The 26,543-nt window shown below is 39.7% G+C and overlaps 1 protein-coding gene across 2 annotated transcripts in view; it reads left to right on the top strand.

Annotated features, from left to right (window-relative positions):
* Nucleotides 1–26,543, top strand: part of NCOA7 (nuclear receptor coactivator 7) — a 144,633-nt gene that overhangs the window by 4,801 nt on the left and 113,289 nt on the right. For both annotated transcript variants that reach the window (XM_060030012.1, XM_060030011.1), the window contains exon 2: nucleotides 19,893–20,003. In XM_060030012.1, the coding sequence (XP_059885995.1) occupies nucleotides 19,954–20,003 (50 nt within the window). In that variant the 5' untranslated portion in view covers nucleotides 19,893–19,953. The remainder of the gene's footprint in view (nucleotides 1–19,892; nucleotides 20,004–26,543) is intronic.

Below are 26,543 nucleotides of genomic sequence, written 5' to 3'. Positions count from 1 at the left end.
CTCTCCTGGGCCCTGAGGAATTCATCTCTTGTCCCCTGCCCCTCCCTGTCATGCATGTGGCTCACCGTTGTTCTTAACTTACCTCCCCATCCCCAATCATGGACTCTAAAAAAATCTGATGAAAGTTCATGGTCTCATCACACACGAAACACACCATTTTGCCTACATGTCCTTGTTTATGGACCCCAAGTTCAGAATCTCTATGTTGGTAACACAAAACTGTTTGTCACTTCCTGCACATGCGCTGCATATGATTTTTTCTTCTCCACGCTGTTTCCTCTGCATGGAACACTTGGTCCTCCTACTTTCATTAGCAAGCCACACTCAGTTCTGGTGTCATCTCTAGGGGCCATTCTTGGTTGAGAGTCTAGAAACTCATGGAGCCTTCCACATGTAATGTAGTATCCCAAGTAGGCTTCCATACTGGCAACAGGCATTTCTCATAAATAGCAAAATTGCCTTTCTAGTAAAAATTAATTATGATTTTGGATAACATGCTATGATTGGTCAAAAAAAAAAAAAGCCCAAGGTTGAAGCTTTTATTTAACTATTCATCCCTCCTCTACTCCGCTCCCCGCCATCCTCCGTAGAATATGTCTGTATCATTTTCTTTAGCATCCCTGCCTTACTATTACTAATTCTCTCTAAACATTGTGTTAACACTCATTAAAAAAAAAAGTTCATATTTATTATGGCCCTCACCTAAGAGAGTGTTTTTTGTTTTTTGCCTCTGCCTCTGGGTTTGCTTCTGTAGTTCGTACATAAAGGAGTGAAACCCTCCAAGTGTGGTGTTACTCTTAAAAATCGGAAGTATTAACCACCAACCCTGATGGATGACATGAACCATCTGGAGATAGTGGCCCATTCTACGAAGTGACTCCTAAGTATGTGAATATAGTATTTTTCTTTCCAAGCCAAGTAATCGGAGGGCGTCCTCTGTGCTTGATTTTTTTTTTTTTTTTTTTTTTTTGCGGTACGCGGGCCTCTCACTGTTGTGGCCTCTCCCGTTGCGGAGCACAGGCTCCGGACGCGCAGGCTTAGCGGCCATGGCTCACGGGCCCAGACGCTCCGCGGCATGTGGGATCTTCCCGGACCGGGGTACGAACCCGTGTCCCCAGCATCGGCAGGCGGACTCTCAACCACTGCGCCACCAGGGAAGCCCTGTGCTTGATTTTATTGCAAAGTGCCTGACATGAGGTAAACTGCTGTTGACTGATTAACAGAGGATTTAGCCAGTAAGAATTTAATAGCATTTGTTCAGCACTGTTCCTGTGGAATCCTCTGACTAGTGGACGATTGTGATCACTAACCAAACTAGCCATGTAGAATAGGCAAAATCTGTAAGACTGCTCCATAGGCGTGAGATCCCTTGAAATCTTTCATTTTCCTTCTGTAATTCTGACCTCACTAAGCAAACATCAGATTTACTAATTTGTTTCCCCAGACATGTTGATGTGAGGAATTGAGTGTGTCTTGAGTAGCAGTAATGACTATTCCAGCCATCCAGTAGGTACAGCCTCTGCTGTATGCTGTAAAGCACAATTTTAGGATATTACTCTGTTGGGAGGGCTTGCTCAATCCTTACGGTCCCAGGTATTTACAGCTGAGCCCTCAGCCCTAGGTCCTGGTGATTCCCCCTAGGTATATTACTTGCCGGGCTCTAGGCTCCCACTGAAACAGCTAGTTAGCAACCCTCTGATCTTCTAAAATAATTTCAATTTAACACACTTTAACTCTTTAAAAAGCATTCTAGGAAGGAATCGTTTTAGTCCATTTGGGCTGCTAGAACAAAATTCCATAGACTGGGTGGCTTATAAGCAGCAGAAATTTACTGCTCACATTTCTGGAGGCTGGAAGTCCAAGATCAGGGTGCCAGCATGGTCAGGTTCTAGTGAGAACCCTCTTTCAGGGTGTAGACCATGGACTTCTTATTGTGTCCTCATCTAGTAGGAGGGGCTAGGGATCTCTCTGGGCCTCCTTTATGAGGGTACTAATCCCATGAGGGCGCTAATCCCATGAGGGTAGATCCCTCATGATCTAATCACCTCCTGAAGGTCCTACCTCATACCATCACCTAGAGCATTAGGTTTTCAACGTATGAATTTGGGGTGGGGATGGGTGACACAAACAATCTATACAGCAGGAATAGAAAATTCACAAAACAGGACTACAAACGGCCAAAACATGAAAAAATATTCAACTTCATTGCATGAAAGAAATGCAGACTATAATTAGATTGTAAAAGTCCATAACAATGCTGGCAAGTTGAAGTTGGGTCATTTTCCCTTTTCACAGATGGTAAGAGGTTATATGGGGGTATTATTCCTTTGATGGAGAGCAGTTCAACTCATAGAATCCCTTGGCACCCATGATTCTGTTCTGAGCACATCCTAAAAAAATCAGAGATGAGGCTTAATTTCAGTGGGGAGCACATTGTCTCTGGAAGGCAGGTGGTATGGTAGATGGGTTAAGAGCAGGGATGCTGGAGCCTGTTGCCTGGCTTGAAGTCCTTTTCCACCGTTTGTCAGCTAGGTGAACTTAGGCAAGTTAATTTCTCCTTGGTTTTCTCATCTGTGAAATGAAGATAATAATAGTATCCACCTCTCACATTGTATTGAGAATTGGGTAAGTTAATATATGTAAAGCACTTGGAATTCTGTCACAGAGTAAGCAACTATATAAGTATTGGCTATTAGCAAGGTTGATATTGTAAAAATTGGAGACAAATCCAATAATGGAGTCTTTTTTGATAGTATACCAAACTGTATGTACAAAAAACCCTAATTTGATTTTAAAATGCAGCTTCATGGAAGAAAAGACAGGAAAGTCATAAAATATTGAGACTTTTGTCTCCATTGCTGGGATCATAGGCAATTTCTATTTTCACATTTTATTTGTTATCCATATATATTACAATGATAATTGTTAGAAATAATTAAAATTAATATATCATAGGATTCTTATATTCTTGACTTTTCTTCATCAGATGCATATTCATTTTGACATATTTTACTCTCTCTTCCTCTTTTCAAAGCTTCTAATATTTCACTTCCTCCACATCTTCACCCACACGCCATCTGCTTGATATTTTCTTGCATTTAGCTTGCTTGCTTGTTTTATGTATAGATCAGCCCCAAGACTAGTTCCTCAAGAATAAGTAGAGTAGGTGAAAGGATTTATGAGATTTTCATGGTGGTGGCTTTCTCTTGGAAATTTAAGTCAGAGAATGCTGCTTAGGTGATAATGGTACTGTATCCTGTCCACATTGCAGACACTCAGCCGTATCTCCCACTCATCACCTGCATAAACTCAGCACTTTAGTAGGGTCGGAAGGGTCCTCAGTACCCCTCACGCACATGGGGTAATTCCTGCTTTCAGGCTTTTGGCTGCCTGCTCTATCTGAATTTCCTTACACATTTCTTCCTTTTGAAGCCAATATTCTGCACCAGGTTGATACTTAATTCCATCAACGCTTTCCAAGACATCTGCTCTACTAATTTCAGTTTATTTTGGCACTTAACTATTTGTACTGAAATTTTTTTTTTACATCTTTATTGGCGTATAATTGCTTTACCATGGTGTGTCAGTTTCTGCTTTATAACAAAGTGAATCAGCTATACATATACATATATCCCCATATCTCCTCCCTCTTGCGTCTCCCTCCTACCCTCCCTATCCCACCTCTCCAGGTGGACACAAAGCACCGAGCTGATCTCCCTGTGCTATGTAGCTGATTCCCACTAGCTATCTATTTTACATTTGGTAGTGTATCTATGTCCATGCCACTCTCTCACTTAGTCCCAGCTTACACTTCCCCCTCCCTGTGTCCTCAAGTCCATTCTCTACGTCTGCATCTTTATTCCTGTCCTGCCCCTAGGTTATTCAGAACCATTTTTTTTTTTTGTTTAGATTCCATATATATGTGTTAGCATACGGTATTTGTTTTTCGCTTTCTGACTTAACTTCACTCTGTATGACAGTCTCTAAGTCCATCCACCTCACTACAAATACTCAATTTTGTCTCTTTTTATGGCTGAGTAATATTCCATTGTATATATGTGCCACATCTTCTTTATCCATTCATCTGTTGATGGACACTTAGGTTGCTTCCATGTCTTGGCTATTGTAAATAGAGCTACAATGAACATTGTGCCACATGACTCTTTTTGAATTATGGTTTTCTCAGGGTATATGCCTGGTAGTGGGATTGCTGAAGTCGTTCTATTTTTAGTTTTTTTAAGGAACCTCCATACTGTTCTCCATAGTGGCTGTATCAATTTACATTCCCACCAACAGTGCAAGAGGGTTCCCTTTTCTCCACACCCTCTCTAGCATTTATTGTTAGTAGTTTTTTTGTTGATGGCCATTCTGACCAGTGTGAGGTGATACCTCATTGTGGTTTTGATTTGCATTTCTCTAATGATTAGTGATGTTGAGCATCCTTTCCTGTGTTTGTTGGCAATCTGTATATCTTCTTTGGAGAAATGTCTATTTAGGTCTTCTACCCATTTTTAGATTGGGTTGTTTGTTTTTTTGATATAGAGCTGCATGAGCTGCTTGTATATTTTGGAGATTAATCCTTTGTCAGTTGCTTCTTTTGCAAATATTTTCTCCCATTCTGAGGGTTGTCTTTTCATCTTGTTTATAGTTTCCTTTGCTGTGCAAAAGCTTTTAAGTTTCATTAGGTCTCATTTGCTTATTTTTATTTCCATTTCTCTAGGAGGTGGGTCAAAAAGGATCTTCCTGTGATTTATGTCATAGAGTGTTCTGCCTATAGAGTTTTATAGGGTATTGCCTTACATTTAGGTCTTTAATCCATTTTGAGTTTATTTTTGTGTATGGTGTTAGGAAGTGTTCTTATTTCATTCTTTTATATGTAGCTGTCCAGTTTTCTCAGCACCACTTATTGAAGAGGCTGTCTTTTCTCCATTGTATATTCTTGCCTCCTTTATCAAAGATAAGGTGACCATTATGTGTGTGGGTTTATCTCTGGGCTTTCTATCCTATTCCATTGATCTATATTTCTGTTTTTGTGCCAGTACCATACTGTCTTGATTAATGTAGCTTTGTAGTATAGTCTGAAGTCAGGGAGCCTGATTCCTCCAGCTCCAGTTTTCTTTCTCAGGATTGCTTTGGCTATTCGGGGGCTTTTGTGTTTCCATACAAATTGTGAAGTTTTTTGTTCTAGTTCTGTGAAAAATGCCTTTGGTAGTTTGATAGGGGTTGCATTGAATCTGTAGTTTGCTTTGGGTAGTATAGTCATTTTCACAATATTGATTCTTCCAATCCAAGAACATGGTATATGTCTCCATCTGTTTGTATCATCTTTAATTTCTTTCATCAGTGTCTTATAGTTTTCTGCATACAGGTCTTTTGTCTCCTTAGGTAGGTTTATTCGTAGGTATTTTATTCTTTTTGTTGCAATGGTAAATGGGAGTGTTTCCTTAATTTCTCTTTCAGATTTTTCATCATTAGTGTATAGGAATGCAAGAGATTCCTGTGCATTAATTTTGTATCCTGCTCCTTTACTAAATTCATTGATTAGCTCTAGTAGTTTTCTGGTAACATCTTGTACTGCAAATTAAATATAGGCTTGCTTTATGACTTAGTTTTTCTTACAGTTAGCTGGTAGGGGTTGTGTTTTGTACTACTCTATGCCCTTCAGGTTTCTAGCACATGGTTGTCCACATGCATGCACATGGAACATAAGAAGACTGCATGTTGTTGTGTTGATAACATTCTTAGGAGATGGTTTATGAGTTTTCTGTTCCATCTTCCTCTTTGCCCATCTTTCTCATTCTTTTATTTTCAAGATCAGAATGTTGTATCATTTGGTTCTCTCAGTCTTACAGATATTTGCCTGAAATTTTGATAATAGATTTTCATTCCTAAAGTCTAAAAACTAAAGGACTCAATTGCAAAGAACATCACAGTTACTAAATGCATTTACAATTAGGGTCCAGTAATATACAGACTAATCCTAGTTGCAAGGATAACTATCATCAACTGTAAAGTATTGCTTGTTTGATCAAGAGAGTTTCAGGAGTTTGCCAGAGAATGTGTTTAAAGTTTGTAAATATTTTAGATTCTCATAGGTCTTGTGTTTCCTAGAAAGGACCAAATCCTAGGAAATATTTTCATGTATCTGCTGTCATAGCTTGGACCAGTGGTTCTCCAGTGGGGTTCATGTGCCCCTTGAGGGTATAGTAAGAAATTGTTAGAATGTCTGTATCATCTTTTCATGACTTCTATTTTGTTATATGTTTTATAATGCATGTATTAGTGCAGAAGACATTATTTATGTGAAAAATATACGTATTAGGATTTTATGCTCGGATATGCTTTTATTGACGTGGAATATAACTTTAGAAAATGGAGACCACTAATATAAATAAAAGGTAAGACCTTATTGTTCTATAACCGAAGTCAGTTTCTGTTATGTATTTAGCCATAACAACTAAAAAGTCAACTTATTAAACATAAATCCTATGTTTAACCTGAACTAGAAGTTGTAATGTATGTCACTGTGTGTGTGTGCATGCATGCGTGCACAGGCACACTTGCTTATACATGTAGAACATGAGACACTCCTTTTGAGAGCTTACAGTCTGATTGAAAGGAGTATGGGCATGAGGAGCCATTAATTAGGAAATGGTACAAGACAGCATAAGTGTGTGTGAGAAATGTAGCAGTATGAGTTTGTTAGATTAAAATTGCTAAAGTGTGGTGAGAGTGTCATGCCACAATGGTGATGCTACATTCTCAGAAGATTTCAAAACCCATTTTATGTTAAGAATTTTCCCTGATAATCAAGTCAGTTCTTAGTCCATCTACTCAATAAACTGTGCTTGAATTGTCTCCTGGGTACAGATGTTAACTATGTGAGCTTTCTGCTCTAATATTCAAAATAATATTTACCGATGCTCTCAATCATATGCCCACATTTCCTTTAAATTATATGAGAAAGTGGCAGAATAGACATAAGGGGGAAGTAACAATATTTTGGAGGTAGTATCCTTTTGGAACAGTGATAGTATATAAGATTTACGATAAGTGCGTGTTTCCTAGAGCTGCTCTGACAATTACCAAAAACTGGGTAGCCTAAAACAACAGGAATTCATTGCCTATAATTCTGGAGGGTGGAGTCTAAAATCAAGGTGTCAACAGGGCCATGATGTCTCTGAAACCTGTAAAATAATCCTTTCTTGCTTTTGGCTTCTTGTGATTTGCTGGCTGTCCTTGGCACTCCTTGGCTTGTAGCTGCCTAACTCTAATCTGTGCTTCTGTCTTCACGTGGAGTTCTTCCTGTGTGTCTTGATCTTCACATGGCCATCTTCTTATAAGGACACCAGTCATATTGGATTAGAGGCCCACCATACTCCAGTATGACCTCCTCTTAACTGATTACATCTGCAGTGACCCTGTTTCCAAGTAAGGTCACATCCTGGCTTACAGTGGATACAACTTCAGCATTTTTTTTGGGGGGGTGGTGTGACACAGTTCAACCATAACAATAAATAATATCAAAGTCTGTAGGTGAATGTACCAAGATGTACATAAGTCACGCTTGGTGTCAAGTGATGCCTCCTTGTAGCTAAACTTCCACAGCCATGCACATTGGTTGTGAGGTAAGTGACAGCTGGAAGGAAGGGATGCTTTCTTGGCTGTTTTTGTTAATTGGCTGCTTCTGTCTCTGGGCTTTGGTATTCCAGGCCTCGGTAGAATTATGCCTATAGATGGTAACATGTACTATGTGGCTTTGATCTTCCTGGTAAAAATCCACAAAGTAATTTGTGGATTAGGATATTTCTAAAGGTGTGTTGGGTTTTTTGTTGTAATAATACTGCATAACAGCCTCCAAATCTTCGTGGCTTAGAACCACAAATATTTATTTCACATTCATGAATCTGCAGGTTGACTGTGGTTTGGCTACTGTTGGCTGGGTCCAGCAGGGCTGGGCGGGACTCCAAAGCTGAGGTAGGAGTTCAGGTCTGTTCCACACATCTTCATTCTGGGACCCGTGCTGAAGAAGGAAAAGCCACTACCTGAGGCATACTTTTCTGGTGGAGAACAGAAACTTGCCAGGCCTCTTAGAGCCTTAAGTTGAAGTGGGTACACTGTTAGTCCTCAGTCTGTTGGTTAAAACAAGCCACATGGCCAACAGAGTAGAGAAGAATACTCTGTGTACTAGTGCAAAGCACCGCAAAGTGGCATAGCGGACGGTTTGCACGTGTAATTCTCTTACAAGGCGGGAGTGCTTAATTGAGTACAACAATCCAGTCTGGCCAAATGGCCAAAGAGCCCATTTTCTTTTGAATTCTGCAAGAACTTTTATATCAAACAACTTAATAAACCTTTAAAAGAAAACATATTTAAACCATAGAGTTGATTTCTTAACCCAGTCTCTTGGAAAATTAGAATTGAATATCATACGCATAATTTTTTTCAAAGAAGAGGTCACACTACTTCCTGATGCTGGTTTAATTTTGTGTTGAGCAGATTCCCTGCCCCGTAGCACTTTTCACTATGCTTCTTCCTGAACCCACATTTGCATATTTCCCACATCTTGTGCCGTACCGACCAAAGCACTACACGCGCCTCTCCATTTGTGCCTTACACATCTGAGGGTAGGGTAGAATTCCAGTCCTCTTGAGCATGCTCTGATAGAGAACATTTTCATTAATGAGAAAACTCTTTCTGGTTTACAGATATGACTGTTCATTGGGTAGCACTGTTGAACTATAACCAGAATGGTTGTTTTTGGTGTTGTCCCACTTCAAACACCTTCCCTAAGAACACTGGCCTATGTGACCTGGCCCTTTTCTTTCCATTGGTATTTCTCTTTGCATAACAAATTTTATTTGGCATTACTTTCTATCATATCCTTTTTTTCTGATTGTTTAATTTTTGTAGATTTTATTTCCTTGTCAAAAATCGAAGTTTTCTCAGAGTGTATTGAGTCCTCTTTATATGCATAGGTTTTAGATAAATTGTGCAGTGATAGGCATAAAACAGGTTCTTAGTAAGCTTACTGATTGAAGAGATTGCTTGTCAGTATGTGACAAGGCACTATTTTGAGTAAGTGTAAATTGTTTAATGCCACCTGTACATTCCATGTAAATAAATATGCTGAAAGCGTATTAAAAAGGGTGATAATTCAATTATTTTTTATTTTGCATTTTTACACATATTGGGTGTATGCCAGTGCATTTTGAAAATAGCATTCAATTGCCGGTACCATCCACATGAGAACAAAGAAGCATGTGACTTTTCCTCAGTGAAATGGCAGCTTACCTGGTAAAGTGAACTTCCTGTCTCTTCACAGTCTCAAAAGACACTGTAATTCTTGGAAACTAGTGTTTGCAGCCCATATACTGTATGTTCTATGGAAAGGTATTCCATTTATTACATCTTTCATCCATCAAATTTTATTGGTTTTGTTTGCATGAATTAACCCGAATTCAGATCCATCAAATAGATACCTCCCATCAAATAATAATAATTAGTAGTAACCACTGGCCACACTTATTCTGTCCTAAAATTGAAGGAGTTGGGGCATGATGCAAGACCAGAACCCCTGCAGCAGTGATGCCATTTGCTGTGAGCAAAGGCAGCTGGTGTAGTGATTCACATTGGTGCCTACTCTCTGGAAGGCCTTGGGGAATAGGCTTGAGTTCTATACTAGTAGAGACTCCAGAAGACTGTGGAACTTTTTTCTTTTTTTTTAAATTCCTTTTGGGCCAGGGCTAGAAGATATCTGCAAAAAAAGTCAAATAGGCCAGAGATCCTAGGATTTTAGCAGTGGGTCTATTGAATAATATTAAAATGAATTCCAGAAGTAACTGAAGACAAACTTTTCTTCCCATGTCACCTGTTTGTCTATTGATGCTGTTTGGAGCCTACCACCTTTAGACTCACCTTAGAGATGATCTGAAGTGATCTTACAGTACTGGAGCAATAGTAGGGCGTGTCCCTAGAAACTACCTCTGTGGCGATGCAGGCATCAGATTTTTTTCAACTCTTGTGAGGGTAGGGACAATCATATGCATAGAGCAGACAACCAATAAATAGTGATTGATGGTGAGAAAGAGGAAGTTTCCTCTTATGGTTGAGATGTGAGATCAGCAGGGCAGACTCTGTTCTGTTTTCATTGTGTCCAATAACTTTTTATATGACTTTCTTTGTGTACAAGTAGAAAACTGTACAAGACTGAATTCTTATATCCTTATAAGTATTAATGAGAGAATGCATGCAGTATATTAAAAATCTCTGGTAGAAGTTAATAGAATCATAATTTTTAGTTCTAAAAAGGACCTTCAGTTTTAGCCCCTAAAAAAAAGGGGGGGCTTTTGTACCTTAAAATCAATAAAGAACATTTTTTAAAAAGATCAAAATTCCATTTTTAAATTCTGATTCTTTGTATTTACTAATTTCGTTTTCAGCGGGGAAATAATTGGATTGGCAGAAGATTACTTTTCAAAACAACAGAAACAAAAAAAATTTGCCAACAGCTAAGGGAAATATTTCTGGCATATTCAAAGTTATATTATTACTTCTGTCCTTAAAACTTAAGAGGTAATTCACTTAATTTAGTGAATTAAGGGAATGTGCTTTCCAGTTAGCTCTTTAAAAGTCTAATTCAGTGCAATAAATGTTTATTAAATGCTTGAACATGTTCAGTGCAGTGCATTTATTAATGAATAGCAGTGACTAACCTGAATACAGTTCAGGATCGATGTCCTAAAAGACAATTGACCAGAAAACTGGTGTTCACCCTCTTGTTCTTTTAATGGTGGGTAAATCTGGAAAGAACCAGGCAATTGACGTGAAAATTCTGTGTAGTAATATTGCCTCTCATTAGAGGCCATAATGAGTGGCTCTGACTTTGGCATTAGATAAAGCTGATCATTCTGGCTCTAACTTTTATGGCTGTTTGACTTTGAATAAATGTTTCAACCTTTCTAAATTTCAGATTCTTTATCTAAAAAGGATTGAGAATATGAACTCTCATATAGTCATAAAGATTAAACAGTGTGTGTAATAGCATTGAACAAAAAAATCTGGTGCATGTGGTTAATGTTCAGTAAACAGTTTTAACTGTTGCTGCTTGCTGTCATCTCTACGTTCATTCACCCGGGCTGCCTGGCTTGAGTTAGTTCATGATCTAATGTTTCTGTTTAGGGGCAAATTTGAATCTGGCTCTCCAGGTGTAACTTTCATGAACACAGGAACGTTTGGGCTTGTTGAAATCTCAATGGAGAGAATTCTCTGTTCCGTGGGGTGCTAGACTCGATAGATACCTCTTGAACACTTTTCATCTCTATACCAGGCCTTTTACAGATAAGGAAACTGGGGTCTGGAGAAATTGAGTAACTTGCCCAAGGCTGCATACCTTGGAGATGGTAGAGTCTGGATTCCAACTGGGCTTGTCCTGCTTTAAGGGTGCTGTGCTGCCTTAATAATAAGAGTCCGAGGGGTTATTCAGGTAAAGCACAGAGAATCTTGAAAACAGAGAACGACTCAGCTGTGTGGAGTTTGTAAGATCTCAGCGTTGAAGGAATTTTTGAAATTAAAAAATTTTAATTAAAAATGTTAGTTTATCCATGGAACTTGACTTTCCTCCGTAACAGTGGTTTTCAGTGAGTGTAGTATTCCCCACTGGGGTGCAGTTTGGTTGGCATGGTTCCTGGGGAGGGGCACTAGCATTTAGTTGGGGGAAGCAGAGGTGCCAAGTGCCCTGCAATGAGCAGGACGGTCCTAGACAACAAATAATTGTCCTTATATTTCAAATTTCATGTCATCTGTAGGACCTACATGAATATTTATTGGGACATTCTAAAGAAAAGAAAGAGATTGGTTCTAAATGACTATGTATAGAAATGCTGGTTATTATTTATAGCACTAGTTTTTATTCTAATGTTCTGTGCACTCCCACCTACCCATTACCCACCCTCTCCCAACCTCTCACCTCTGCTCTTTCATCTTTCTGTACTTCTCATATGTAGTGAAATTATTTCTGATCTTATTTCACCTATAGCTAAACTTGTCCTAAATAAGTTGGTATAAGCACCTGAGTGTTTTGTTGTGTCTTCTAATGAAATTGTGCCTGAGAATTTACTTTATTATTATAAATTATTAACTTATAACTTACCTGTTGTAAGCTACTTTTCTTTTGGCATTATATTGATTTTTGAAACCTGAGAATTTACATACTGAACTACCTGTTATCAATTACTTTCCTTTGGGGCATTACATCGACTTCATAAAATTCAGTGTGTTAAATGGGTTATATTATCTATCAACTTCATCTCAGCATGATAAAGGACATGTTATAAAATACTTATATACAGTTGACCATGGAAAAATGTGGGGGGTTGGAGCACCAATCCTCCATGTGGGTAAAAAAATGTGTATAACTCACAGTGGGCCCTCTGTATATGCAGTTCCTCTATGTCCGAGGATCCTGTAGGACTGTACTATAGTTACTGAAAAAATAGGAGTATAGGTGGACCTACGAGGTCCAAACCCTTGTTGCTCAAGGGGCAACTGTATTTATTTAGGTGAGGGGTGTTGATTTTTTGATAAGGTTGAGAACTTCCAGTCTACAGCGACCCCACAGAATGGTTGTCCAGCTTGTGCTCAGTCATCTTTGGCGATTAGGAAGCTGCTGTCTCTGGAGACAGCTCTTTGCATCAAGCCCTTATGTTGAGCCAAGACGCCTCTCCCTTAATATCCGGTGCCTAGTCCTAGGCACACCCTTGAAGTTCTATTGGTACAAGGCTAAATCCTCTGCCAGATAAGATCCTTGAGGTATTTGGAAATAGCTGTCCTTTCCTCCCAACTCTTTCCATGCTAACCCTGACCAGCTCCTTTGACTACTATTCTTAAAGTTTAATTTTGTGTTAATCATTCTGTTTGTTCCAGTTTCCTTATATTTCTCCTGTACGGTAGTGGGAGACCCAGAGCTAAGTGCAGTAATCTTGATATATTCGAATCCTCAAAAAGGGTGGGACAGACCACCATAGTCTTTTTTATTCTGGGTTGATTGCATTAGTGGTTTTGTTTTGTTTTGTTTTGCTGTTTTTGCCAAGGTGGGGCGGGAGGGGTTGGGAAGCAGTGGCATTGCACCACTGGGTGTGTGGATCTTACTGTCACCTCAAACTGCAGGTCACAGTCACTTGTGCTAATGTTGGGTTCTCCCTTTCTCTCATTCCTTAACACTTCTCCCAGATGTAGAACCCCAAATTAATCTACAGACAGCTGATGTCTGTCTGAATTGAAATGCTGTTATCCAGGATGTTATTTATCCCTCCAAAAGTCTAATGAGGCCCCTGTTTTTGTTTTTTTAATTAATTAATTTATTTTTGGCTGTTTTGGGTCTTGTTTCTGTGCGAGGGCTTTCTCCAGTTGCGGTGAGCAGGGACCACTCTTCATCGCGGTGCGCAGGCCTCTCAGTGTCGCGGCCCCTCCCGTTGCGGAGTACAGGCTCCAGATGCGCGGGCTCAGTAGTTGTGGCTCACGGGCCCAGTTGCTCCGCGGCATGTGGGATCCTCCCAGACCAGGGCTCGAACCCGTGTCCCCTGCATTGGCAGGCAGATTCTCAACCACTGTGCCACCAGGGAAGCCCCGAGGCCCCTGTTTTCATTCATGTCAGTGATGAATTTACTGGTGAGGACAAGCCTTAAGGACGAGCACTGCATTAAGCTGTTAACATCTTCCCTCCAGGTTGAAGTTGGAGCTCAGCTCCCAGCTCCGGGTTGAGGCCAGTCAGTTGGTCAGCACATACCTCTTGGTACAGTGGTTCAGTGCTTTCTGTAATGAGTCTAATCATAGAAGCATCCATCCATGTCTAGGCCACATTTCTCAGTCTTATTCATAAGCAGATCAAGAGAAACTTATCCAGTGCCTTCTAAGTACAGTTACACAGTGGTTACCTAATTTCCTTGATGCACTGGAACAGTAACTATGTCCAAGAGGGAAATTAGGTCAGTATAATTTGGCTAGGCCACCATTCTCCGAACTTCCTCCCCTCTACCAGCCCTATACGAGAGCCACACCAGACCACGCAGGCCTCCCTGTGTACCATGTGTTCCCTCCCGATGGCTCGTACCATCCTCATTCTGCCTAGTGAGACCAACCTCTTCCGCATTCAGGATCAAACTCCCGTTCCTCCCTCATAGTCCAGCTCTGGCATCATCTGTGGAGCTTCCCTGACCCTCCTTCCCTTCCTGGCAGAGTAGTTGCTTCGACTCTGTGCTGTGTGGTTCCTTGTACCCACCAATATCGGACCACTCGTCTTACCAGCTGATGGGTGTCCGTTGCCTGTTCCACCTGAGCTTCCTGGCCTATGAGTGCTGTCTTCATCTTTGTATCTCCAGCAGAGTCCTTGGTCCATGGTAGATGCTTCAAAAAGGGATTTGCTTGTTTGTTGTTGTTGTTCCGCTGAATGGTTGGTTTTCTGTTAACATTATGGATCTCAGCGTTCACCACCTCCTCTTCTGAGCCCTTGCTAAGCTGCCTTTAATGATCACGTCTAAAGTTTTGCTACGGATCTATGTGATGTTCTCCACTGTGTAATTTGCACACTCCCTTCTCTATTTTGTTGAAAATTAAAAAGTATTTGCCTCTTGTCAGGCTTTTGGCATTTTCCACATATTCAACAACTCCTGACCCTGCCAGTGATGTTTTAGAAATCTCATTTGCACGTTCTCTTCCTAGAGAGAACTTATAAAGTGATCTGTCTAGCCCAGAGTTGATTCTTCATTTAGAGTATCTAGGAGATTTGATGAAACCTCTGTACTCATCTTAGGTAAAAGAGCACTGAAACCCACATTTGTTTAATTCTTTCAGGTCTAATTTCATTTCCCTAGGCAAAGAATAATGGAGTAAGAGTTGATCAGGTCTCCAGTCATTTTGCCATCCATTGCCTTTGTCCCATTCAAGTGATAGACCACTGGCCTGTCCTTGATCATCACCTTGATTCAGGCATAACTTTTTAGTTCTTTGTTGCCATTAAGTTCTGTTTTCTGTTGCTTTGCTTCTGTGACACACATTTGTTTATCTGGGGGCGTTATCTCCTAGATGCTCCCCCTACATGTTTGTGGCAGACTTTTGTTCTATTTCTGTGTCTTTCTTCCCAGGTTTCTTGTTAAAAGGAGTATTCAAATTTCTGACCTTGGTTAACACTGATATTTGAATACCCTTTACGTGTTTAGATGACAGTATGGCTTTGAGAAAGACTGAACACCTGTCATATTTCAGTATAAGTCTAAGTATTTTCTAGGAGGAAATGTCTGCATAGAACAGTACATTTTGGTCTCTTCCTTATGTGGCCAAATTTAGTGTGACCAAGCCTTAAAGCGTGCTGTTGTCATTATTTCATTTGTATAATAGGAAACCTGTTGTTGGGAAAACAGTTGATGGACATCATGGGTGCTCTGGTGTTTTTCTAGTCCTCGCTGGTTATACCTGAATGAACAAGGAGCTGCAGTGTAGATGTGAAGCCAAAAAGCCACACTGGGCTGTGGGTCCACACTGGTTTGATGTAGTTAGGGAGTCTGGTAGCTCTGTCCTTAAATCCCTTCTAAGTGGTGTCATGGGGAGCATCAAACATTTGCTGGTGACACAGAAAATACTTTGTCTTCAACACAGCTCTTATGAGGTAAGGATTTTGTATGTGCCGGTTTCTTTTTGTTTTTTTGAATAATGAACTGAATGTAGGTTTAAATTGACCATTCTGATTTAAGATTACAAAATAATATTTAAATAGAAGATACATCTTGTGTTCCCTCATACACCATAAATGCAGGAGACTCTTGTAATTATGTAATACACCGTAAATGTAATACACCGTAAATGTAAAAATGTAACACACTGTAAATGCAGGAGACTCTTGTAATTCAGTGTTTGGATGAGTCTAGCGTTTATTGATGTGAGGAGAAAGTCAGCATTAAATGAAAAAAGGGCTTTTAAGCAGCCCATTATAACCACTTATAATGGAAAATGTAGTTCCCATTAGAGACTGATTTAAAGGAGCTCTGGTTCTTCATTGAAGCATGAAGGCTGCTGGGTGGTGCGCTGTGCAAATCATTTTTATAGCGTCCTTTGCTGATCTCTTTCTGGTTAATCTGTTGGTGTGCCTAGACCTGAAAGAACTGCATCTGTCTTGTTTAAGAAATGTATAAATTCCCAGAAATTTAAAAGAAACCAAAGATTTGGATATTTTTTTATTTATCAAATAGAAAATGGAAAAAGAGCTCTGCCAGTTCTAAACAGACACAGCAGCACCAGATGTCAGTTCTCGGATCATTTAATCTTTTCCTCTTGTACTTATTTTTGTCAATATTTTTCCACTGGAACCACATATTAGTTTCTGGCTCAGCTTGCAATATAAAAATTTTCCAATTAGATTGTTATGACTTCATTTTTATTCATGAGGGGAGATCTAATAAACAGAGATCATCACATATGGTGGCATGCAGGAGAGGAACTTTAAAATAAACCACCTGGCCCAGGGCAGGGCAGAAAGCCAGGGTTCTAATTCTATCTGGAGTTCCAGAGAGGCTGGCTTGAACCTACATTCTCCATTTCCAAATAATTGTTAATTTGGGAGGAATCCTTGGATTGATATCAGTTTGCCATATAATTGATCTTATCCCCAGGACTGGATTAATTCCTTGCTTAGCTTTTATGTGGCTTTTCTGCCTAGTTCTGTGTTAGGTATTTAGGGAAGTATAAGGAAAGTATGAAACATGATGGTTTTTGACTTGGAGGAACTTTGGTTTGTTTGGGGCTGAGGAGGGTAAGTGAAGTGGCGTTGTCACACAGCGTACGATTAAGTGCCTCACAGTAAGTGATAAGTGACACGTGAAGTACGCTTACACGGCCAAGAGAGAAGGTCACACGAGTGGTCGGGGGAGCAGAATTGGGCCCTTGTGCTGGATCTGGTCAGAAGGAGTGTAGCAAGGTTACCTCAAGCTTGGGAAAAGAGTAAGGATTAAGGTATAGAGTTGGGGAGGAGCCCAGTGGGTTCAGGCCACATGTGAAATGGAGGTTAGGAGAGTTGGACACTCGGCCACTGTTTATCTTTGTTACCACAGTTCTTGAATGAGTACTTCCCTCATTCATTGAGGCGTGGCTTCCATCCCCACTGCTCCACTGAGGCAGTCCTGTTGGAGGTCTCAGTGACCCCCATCCTACTCGTGGCCAGGTACATTTGTCCTAACCTGTAGAGTCTACGCCGAGGCGTTGGAGGCTGCTGATTCCAGACCACTCTTTCTAACTCATCTCCAAATGCTTTCTGGCTCCAAAGGTTATTGAAAGACATTGAAATGTACACCAAATTGGATTTAAATCTCTGCTCCACCAAGGCTGGTCATGTTGAACTAGGGAAATTAGTATCTCTCAGCCTCAGTTTAATGGAAGTAAGGATACCTAACTCATATTATGGATGTAAGGATTAAAAGAGAGAACATGGGGATAATACGTTGAAATAGTGACTTAACAGAAGGTAGGCATCGTGGTTGGTTTTCTTTCTCTGCCCGGTAGCTACTCTGCCCATCTTGCCCTTTTCATGCGCATACTTAGGCTCAGGTATTCCCGCTTTCTGGAATGCTGTCTCTTTTTCCTCTTTACTTATTGAAATCCTCACCACCCTAGAAGGTTTACTTTGTCACCTCAATCAGAATTGAACTTTGTGTCTTCTGGTTTCTTAGTGTTATTTTTCGGACAGCTCCAGGTTACTAACTCCACATTTTATTGTGGAGTTAGTTTAACCAATTGTATCCCATTGACCCGACACTCATCTTAATTTCCCTACTGGTTGGTAAATCCCTTGAGGGCACTACCATGTCAAAGCCATGGAGATCAAGCAGTAAGAGTTGAAACTGTGTCATCCATTGTTTCCATACAGGACCCTGTGCATAGTTGTCATACCTGCAGGGTGTTATCGTACTGTTTTTTTTTTTTTTCCCTTAACTACAGCCATATGTTGATAATTTCTAAATCTTTTTCTCTAGCCCTCACTGCACTCCTGTGCTTTACATGAAATCAAACATCTGGTGAATGTTTCCAGTTGACTATCCCATGAACACTCAAAGGCAGCGTGTCCAAAACTGATCTTTCATCTGTTTCTGCCCCCCGCCCCAAATGCATGCCACTTCCTGTAGATTGTATCATATCTTTGGTTTCACAGTCTACCCAGTCCCTGAAGCAGAAACTTGGAAAGCATTTATCATTCCTTTCTGTCCCATGTTGTCTACATGGAATGAGTCACCAAATCTGAACTCATTTGCCTCCTAAATATTTTTTGAACTTGTGCCCCCTCCTTCTGTGTCAAATACTGCTGGCCGAAGTGTGGGCCCTCCTCTCTCTACTAGTTTTACTGTAATATCTTTCTAATGCGTCCGTTTTCCCCGTTCTCGATCCTCTCAAGTCCATCCTCTGTGATCTGTATGTGTTACACTCCCTCCTCCCCTTTGGTGATGTCTGCCGGGAGTGGTGCCCTTGGGCCAGCGTGATCACTTAGTGACATAGGTGCTGACATAGGTGCAGGGAAGGGAGTGGCAGCACATAATGCATAGCTAGGATCAAGTTCAAACTCTTCAGCATGACATGAAAGGTCTTCATGACCCTAATCTTGCCTATGTCTTCATCCTCATCTCCCACTGTTGCCCTGCTTCACATTTGATCCTGGAGCAACAGAGAAATATTGTGTCTCCTTGCTTTTGTTCAAGCTGGACTTGCTTCCTGTACCGTTTAACCTGAACCCATACTCATCCTTGAGATCTTGGTGTATGTGGGGATTGCGGTGGGGTGGGCCCTGCATAAGGCTAAGTGTTCTTCCTCTAGGCCCTGTGCCTTCTTCATAGTGATTTGTATCCCATTGACCTGAAATCCTAAGTGTCTCCCTTGCAAGACAATAAATTTCATTAGGCCAAATATCATGTTTTATTTATCTTTGGTCTCTGATACTTATCACAGTACCTTCCCTGTAATATATATTGTGAATTAAATTGTTTACGGAATTGAGATGGATAAATAATTTTGATTAATGAAAATTCTTTGCTTTTACTTTGAGACTCATTCAGGGTGAAAAGACAGATTTTAGGAAAGGTTAATGCGGTGCAGACAGTTTAGATTAGTGAACCAGGCAGTAAGTAGATATTGGGAAATTTTGAGCAGGGGCATGGCATGGTGAAAGTGATATTTAAGGAAGATTGATCTGGAGACAACCTCTTATTACAGGTTTAAATTGGGTTGCTTCCGGGAAACTTAGGTGAGGGTTGCAGGGGTGGGAAGGAAGGAGTGGCAGAGACAAGCATATAAAGCCATTCTGAAGAATAGCTTCCTGAGGCTTTGAACTTTCATTTCCACATTTGCTTAAGTGGGACGTACTCGCTGGCATGTTTCCGAAGTAAAATAGAGCACTGATTTGTTTTTAAAGAAAGAACATTCTTGTAAGACACCTAAGTGATCCATTTTTCCTCATTATGTATGAGATATATTTGTCATTAATGGCTTCAAAAGAGTGATTATAAATTCAGAAATTTAAAAAAAATTAGCTTCTGCATAGCTAGCCTAAAGCCTTCTAAAGTCAGTGGTTTTTGTTTCAGCACGTTTTGAAAGAATTGTTAATTATGAGGAAAATACTTCAGTTTATTTTTCCAGCCACTTTTTATTTTATAGTTTAACTCTTCCATTCTAACTGTAGTTTCCTGCCCCCCTCCCCTTCCCGCGGGGGCATTTGTATTTCATATATGACTCATGTGACTATGCTTACCGGTTAAAGTTTAGCTTCCATTTGTTGGGGCCATGTAGCTCCACCCTGCTTCATTCTTCATATTGCCGTTATAAACTTCTTAATTTACAGTCACTTTGTTATTTTTTTACAGGGTGATGACTCATTGATTAAAAAGGCATTTTTCAAATACTTTGCACTTTTGATTGCATATTATGGATACCAAGGAAGAGAAGAAGGAACGGAAACAAAGTTATTTTGCTCGGTAAGCATTCAGTTTGCAAATTTATATCAGAACTTAAAAAATGTTTGAGGGGACTTTGTTCTTAAAAGTATTACTTGGCATTTTGTGATTTGTGACTGTTCATAAACAGAGCAGGTAACCAGTAGAAGTTAAATGCACTTTGTTTCATCCTTTTTCTTATTTACGCTAGAGAAGTAACATTTGATTGGTTCTTCTCTTTCTGTCCTTGACAGTTCTCTCAGGTCAGTACTGCTCAGGGAATCTAACATTCTATATGCATTGCACTGCAGATTGCTCAGAATCCTGTGTTTAACAACCTACATTGAATTTTAAATCCTAAGTACTTAGTTCCTGCTGCTCTGTAGCTTAATTAGTTGAGTTATAACTAAAAATCTATGACATGTTTAAAGCTTATTACATTGTGGGGTGTCTATTACTAAAAAGTATTTTTGTAGGTAAATGGAATGGATGAAATTGTATCATTGTAGTATCTGTCATTTTTAAAACTTGAACTCGTCCAACATATGTACATGTGTTAGTATCTGAATAGGAGTAATCTACTATATTATTGGTTACTATTTACAGATTTAACCATCTGTATGGCAGCCACTCACTAATCATAATAACATGAATGGTACATTAAAACATTTATAAATCATTTTGATGACTGGAATGTTTTCAAACTCAGTGTGAGAACATAGGCTTAAAATGATCATTATGGTCTCCTAAATTGAAATACTTCTTAAGAACTAATTCAGCCTCACCACGTCCCCAGCCCCAATATTCTTGTTAAAGATGCACTTCCTGTTTTCCAAATGTAAGTCTTGGAAACTGAAAAACAAAGTTTTTCTTTGATGTTTTTATTCAGAAATTAAGCTAGGTTTTAGATTGTTAAGGAACTACTGTGTGCCAAGTACTTTACTTATTATTTCATTTATCTTCACAATAAACTTGTGAGATAGGTTTTCTCCCTGTTTTATTAATGAGGTAACTCAGAAAGTAAGTATTTTGTCCGTTTCATGTAGTATAAGAGTCAGTATTCAAATATAGGGTTGTATCCAAAGGACATGTTTCACTTAGTAATAGTAAACCAGGAATAAGAATTTTTGGAAAACAAGAGTTATACTATTAATTTTAGTGAATTATTTTTTCCTATTAGGACCGCAGAGAGTGCAAGATTATTTGGGGAAGGAAGAAATCAGGCATCTAATGGGTGGACCATTGAAAGATAGGACACTTAGAATAAACAAGAACTAAATGTTTATTCTGAGACAATTGTAGATTCACATGTAGTTCTAAGAAATAATACAGAGATATCTTATACCTTTCATCTAGTTTCCCACCTTACATAACTATTGTATAATAAATATCACAAGGAAGTTGACATTGATACAGTCCATTAACCTTATTCAGATTTCACCAGGGTTTACAAGCACTGAAGCACTCATTTGTGTATGGGTGTGTGTGTGTGTGTGTGTGTGTGTATTTAGTTCTGTTCAGTTTTATTACGTGTAGATTTGTGTGGCCACCATCACAATCAAGATACAGAACAATGCCATCAAAAATATCCCATGTGCTACCCTTTTGTAGCCATATTCACCTTCTTCCTTCTGCCCATCACTCCTGACAACCACTAATCTGTTTTCCATCTCTATAATTTGTCATTTCAAAAATATTACATGAATGGAATCATACAGTATCTAATGTTTTGAGATTTTTTTTCACTTCGTTCAATTCCCTTGGTATCTTAGTCTATTCGGACTGCTGTAACAAAATACCACAGACTGAGTGGCTTACAAACAACAGAAATTATTTCTCGCAGTTCTAGGGGCTGGAAGTCCAAGGCCAGGGAGCCATCATGGTCAGGCTTTATGTCTGGTGAGAGCCCCCTTCCTGGTTCATCAAAGGCCACCTTCTCACTGTAACTTCACGTGGTGAAAGCGGCAAGGAGCTTTCTCAGGCCTCTTCTATAAGTGCACTAATTCCATTCATGAGAGTTCTGCCCCTCATAACCTAATCACCTCCCAAAGACATCCATCTCCTAATACCGTCACATTGGGCATTAGGTTTCAGCATATGAATTTTGGGGGTACACAAACATTCAGATCATAGCACTTGAGATCTGCCCAAGATGTTGTATGTATCAACAGTTTGTTCCTTTTTATTGCTGAGTAGTATTCCATGTTATGGATGTATCACAGTTTTTTAACCCTTCACCCATTGAAGGACATTTGGGTTGTTTCTAGTTTGGGACTGTTACAAATAAAGCTAGGATCATTTGTGTAAAGATTTTTTTGTGAGTGTCAGTTTTAATTTATCTGGGATAAAGGCTCAATGGAATGGCTGAGTCGAGTGATAAGTACGTGTTTAATTTTATAAGAAACTGCTGGACTCTTTTCCAGAGTGGCTGTACCATTTTCTACTCCTTCCCATCTGCAATGTATAAATGATCCAGTTTCTTGTCATCCTCATCAGCATTTGGTATTGTCACTCTTTTTTATTTTAACCATACTGAGAGGTGTATGGTGATATCTCATTGTAGTTTTAATTTGCATTGCTTTAATGACTAATGAGGTTCAACATCTTTTCATGTGCTTATTAGCCATCTGTCCATCTTCTTCAGCACAATGTCTTTCCATGTGTTTTGTTTGTGTTCTAACTGGATTGTTTTCTTACTGTTCAGTGTTGCGAGTTCTTTATACATTCTAGATACTAGTCCTTTGATATGTGGTTTGCCAGTATTTTCTTTCAGTGTGTAGCTTTTCTTTTCAACTTGCTAAAACAGTCTTTTGCAAAGCAAAAGTTTTAAATTTTAGTGATTCAATTTATTAGTTTTTCATTTTATGCATTGTGCTTTTGGCATCAAGTCTAACGACTCTTTGCCTAGCCCTAGGTCCTGAAGATTTTCTTTCATTTTTTTCTAAATATTTTATAGTATTATGTTTCATACTTAAGTTGGTGATCCATCTTGAGTTAATTTTTATATAAGATGTGAATTTAGGTCAAGATTCTCTCTCTTTTTTTTTTTTTGCCTAGGGATGCCTCTATATAGTGATTTCAAAGGCTGTAGTGCCTTCTCAGTTTGCTTCCAAACTGATTCTAACAGTAAAGGTGACTGTGGTTCATGAACAACCTGCTCATGGCTAACCATGTCTTGCTCCTAAGATGTAGAGTGAGGGGAGCCCCTTAAACGGAGAATGCAAGATGAAACTTCTGGAAGAACAGCATACTTTTTTCAACTCAGAAATACAAAATTTAATTGTCATGCTTGCCTTGACCTCTTGTGAAAAGTATTCTAGCAGTGAAAAAGCAAAACATATCCAAAAATGGAGAGTGATCCTAGGAGCATAGGGATAGCAGGACAAGGCCAATAGTCAGTGGTACCATTAAAATAGTAGATCACCGTGACTAGTTACTAGGAAATGAGAGAGAGAGGAAAAAGATAAACGTGCAGTTTAGCTACTGTAATGCAGTTGCAGCCCCAAATGGTCAAGCTATTAAAAGCAAAAAGCAAACAAACAAACACACACTCCAAAAACGTTATTATTAGAAAAGAGGCAGCCAAAGTTATAAATCTTTTCAACTACCTCTGACTAAACTGTGGAATTCCATAAAGTGGAATCACCAACTGGACCTGCCTGAAAGCTGGTTTCTGACAACCTAGGGCAGTTTGCTCTGGAGTGTGTGTATACGGGCCCTCCAAGCAAGATCTCTAGGGAGGAATATAAAGAGTCAGGCCAAGGGTGCAGCCATACCACCTTATGCAAATCTCTGCTAGTGTGCAGAGGAGAGCAAAAGGAAGATTTGCCCTGATTTCTGCCTGCTACCACAATATGTATCAGAAATCCTAAAAATTGCTTTTAACCCCCCCATCCCTTTACCCTTCTGAGTATTTAAATAGTCTCTGTTTTCTTGGTGCACTATTTCACCCTGTGGTTTCATAAACATTGTATGATTGTATGTAGTAAATAATTCTTTACCTACCCCCTTTGTTGATGGTTCTCTCTCTCTCTCTCTCTCTGAAGTTGACATCAAAGCAAAGTTAAGTTTAAAAGGCCCCATTTTATTTTATTTTATTTTTTTTTAATAAATTTATTTATTTATTTATTTTTGGCTGTGTTGGGTCTTTGTTGCTGCATGCGGGCTTTCTTTAGTTGCGGCGAGCGTGGGCTCCCCTTCATTGCGGTGCGTGGGCTTTTCATTGTGGTGGCTTCTCTTGTTGCCAAGCACGGGCTCTAGGCACGCAGGCTTCAGTAGTTGTGGCACACGGGCTCAGTAATTGTGGCTTGCCGGCTCCAGAGCGCAGGCTCAGTAGTTGCCGCGCACGGGTTTAGCTGCTCCACGGCATGTGGGATCTTCCCGGACCAGGGATTGAACCCATGTCCCTCGCATTGGCAGGCGGATTCTTAACCACTGCGCCACCCAGGGAAGTCCCTAAAAGGCCCCATTTTAATAATTTTGGATTGAAATTAGTGATTCGAGGATCACCCAATACTTTCTTTCTTATAATTTATCTTGAAATACGCCTGTGTAGATCTACATGGACATGTGAGTCAGCATCACTACTAGATAAATCTATTCTGGAGTTTTCAGGATCTCCTGACTCTGCCCCACCTGGTTTTCACCATCTTCAGTGTTTTGTACCAGTTGTTTATTACAGATCAAATGATTCATGAGACACTTTTCCATGCTTTTGCAAATAATTTGTATATACAAAATTAGTATATGATATATGTGTGTATTAATTCCTTGATACTTGACAAGTCTTGAAACCAAATGAAAGACTGAATTATTAAAGCAAATTGTACTTTCTGTACTATCCTCTGGAGTGATGGTTATTCATTATGGCCCCTGCTCCGTCTTTCTTCCCTTGTAGTTAGAATGCAGGTATTTTTTTTTTCAAGGGCTCCCTTCTTCCACACTCATTTTGACATTATTTGGCTTTTGCAGAATTTAGTACCCTTGTAGTGATTTTTGTGTAGGTCCCTTTCTGCTCTTTATATATATGTTTCATCCCCAAATATGATTTGACTGCTGTGGAAGTTTAGACTCAAGGGGTTTGAATAACTTCACTGAGATTACACAGCAGGTGGGTGAGGCAGCATTTGTGCCCAACTCTGTCCTTCTCCATCCAGAGCTTATGCTCTGGATGCTGCCCAGGGCCATGTGGCAGCTCAGTGGCAGAATGGCGCCCATAGAACACAGGTTACCAGACCTCGTGCTGCTCACATTGTGGGTTGAGTAGATTTCTGTGGGCAGTCCTGGCAGCTTAACATTGATTTATACCACTGTAAATTAATGTGCAGAAATGCATCCTGGATTCCAAAGATCTAAGTTATAAGTGACCTTTTCTAAAAACAACTTGTTTATAACTTGAAGACATCCCATAATCCATGTCTTATGTACTTTATCCATCCGTAACATGGTTAATGTCAGACTGTTAACCAACCAAGGCAATAGGAAACATGCAGTCTGTATACCCCACCTGTGTAAGTCAGTGGTTTGCATTACAGTGATCCACTTTACACCCTAGGATTGCATCTTGTCTAAAAAGAGTAGTTGCCCATAATAGAAATGAATGCAGAGATAACATTTGGACAGAAAATCTCAGCTTGCCCTCTTGGTCAAGTCCAGAGTCTAAGATCCAGCAGAAGGCGTCACCTGGATGTGCCTGGCCAGTTGATCTGCAGCACTGCTGAGGACAACAGGGAGTGCTCCCAGCTCCAGCCCCACGGAGGCAGTCTTTGAACCTTAGGGGAAGAGCCGTCTCTTTGTGGTACAGCTGGGCTAAGAATGCATATACCATGTGGGTGGAGTGGTGTGGTGTGAACTCTTGCCCTTCCTTTAATAAACAGTCTCTAATTGTTTTTTCCTGCTAGCCAAGGACCATTAGAGAAGAAACTTAGTATGTCCCAGATTTGAGGAAAAACCCTATTATTACCAGTTGTTGGATTCAGACATTGTCATATTGCAGAGTTTAATTGAGTTGGTATATGAAAAGCAAATAGACCCGTTTTAAGTGCTTGGTACATGTAAACTCTATACCTTCTTAATATTTGGTTAATATCTTCTCAGTTTTACTATGCCTACTGATTCTAAAGTTAATAATAATAACACTTGTGGTGCTTTATAAAGTGCTTTCATGTGCATTCCCTCACTTCAACCTCACCATGATCCTATGAGTAGATAGAATTGCAGATGATGAATCTGTAGTTTGGAAGGTTAAATAACTTGCCTCCAGTCACTTACCCTTTAAATGGAGGGTCTGGCCCCTGAACCCCAGTCTGCTTTGTCTGTATCTCTGATTATTTTTCTTCATTCCATGTTGTATCAGTTTAAACAGCATTAAACATTAATTTTTACTTTGAGAGGGGGATTAGAACATATTCATAGCATCATAAGTAGGGGAAGTTGTATATGGATTTGGAAGTAAATGTTCTAGTTAACTATTGGAAACCATATCTGATTTCAGCTTCTAAGAACCATCCTAGAGGGCTGTTGGCGCTGTTAGGGACACATGCCTGTAGTGGTCCGTAGCCCTATCCAAGGACAGTCTCGTGT

Source organism: Delphinus delphis, chromosome 14 (assembly GCF_949987515.2).
Source record: "Delphinus delphis chromosome 14, mDelDel1.2, whole genome shotgun sequence".
In the NCBI taxonomy this organism is placed as follows: Eukaryota; Metazoa; Chordata; class Mammalia; order Artiodactyla; family Delphinidae; genus Delphinus; species Delphinus delphis.
The sequence above is the reverse complement of the archived record's forward strand: the minus strand, read 5'-3'. Positions and strand labels throughout refer to the sequence as shown.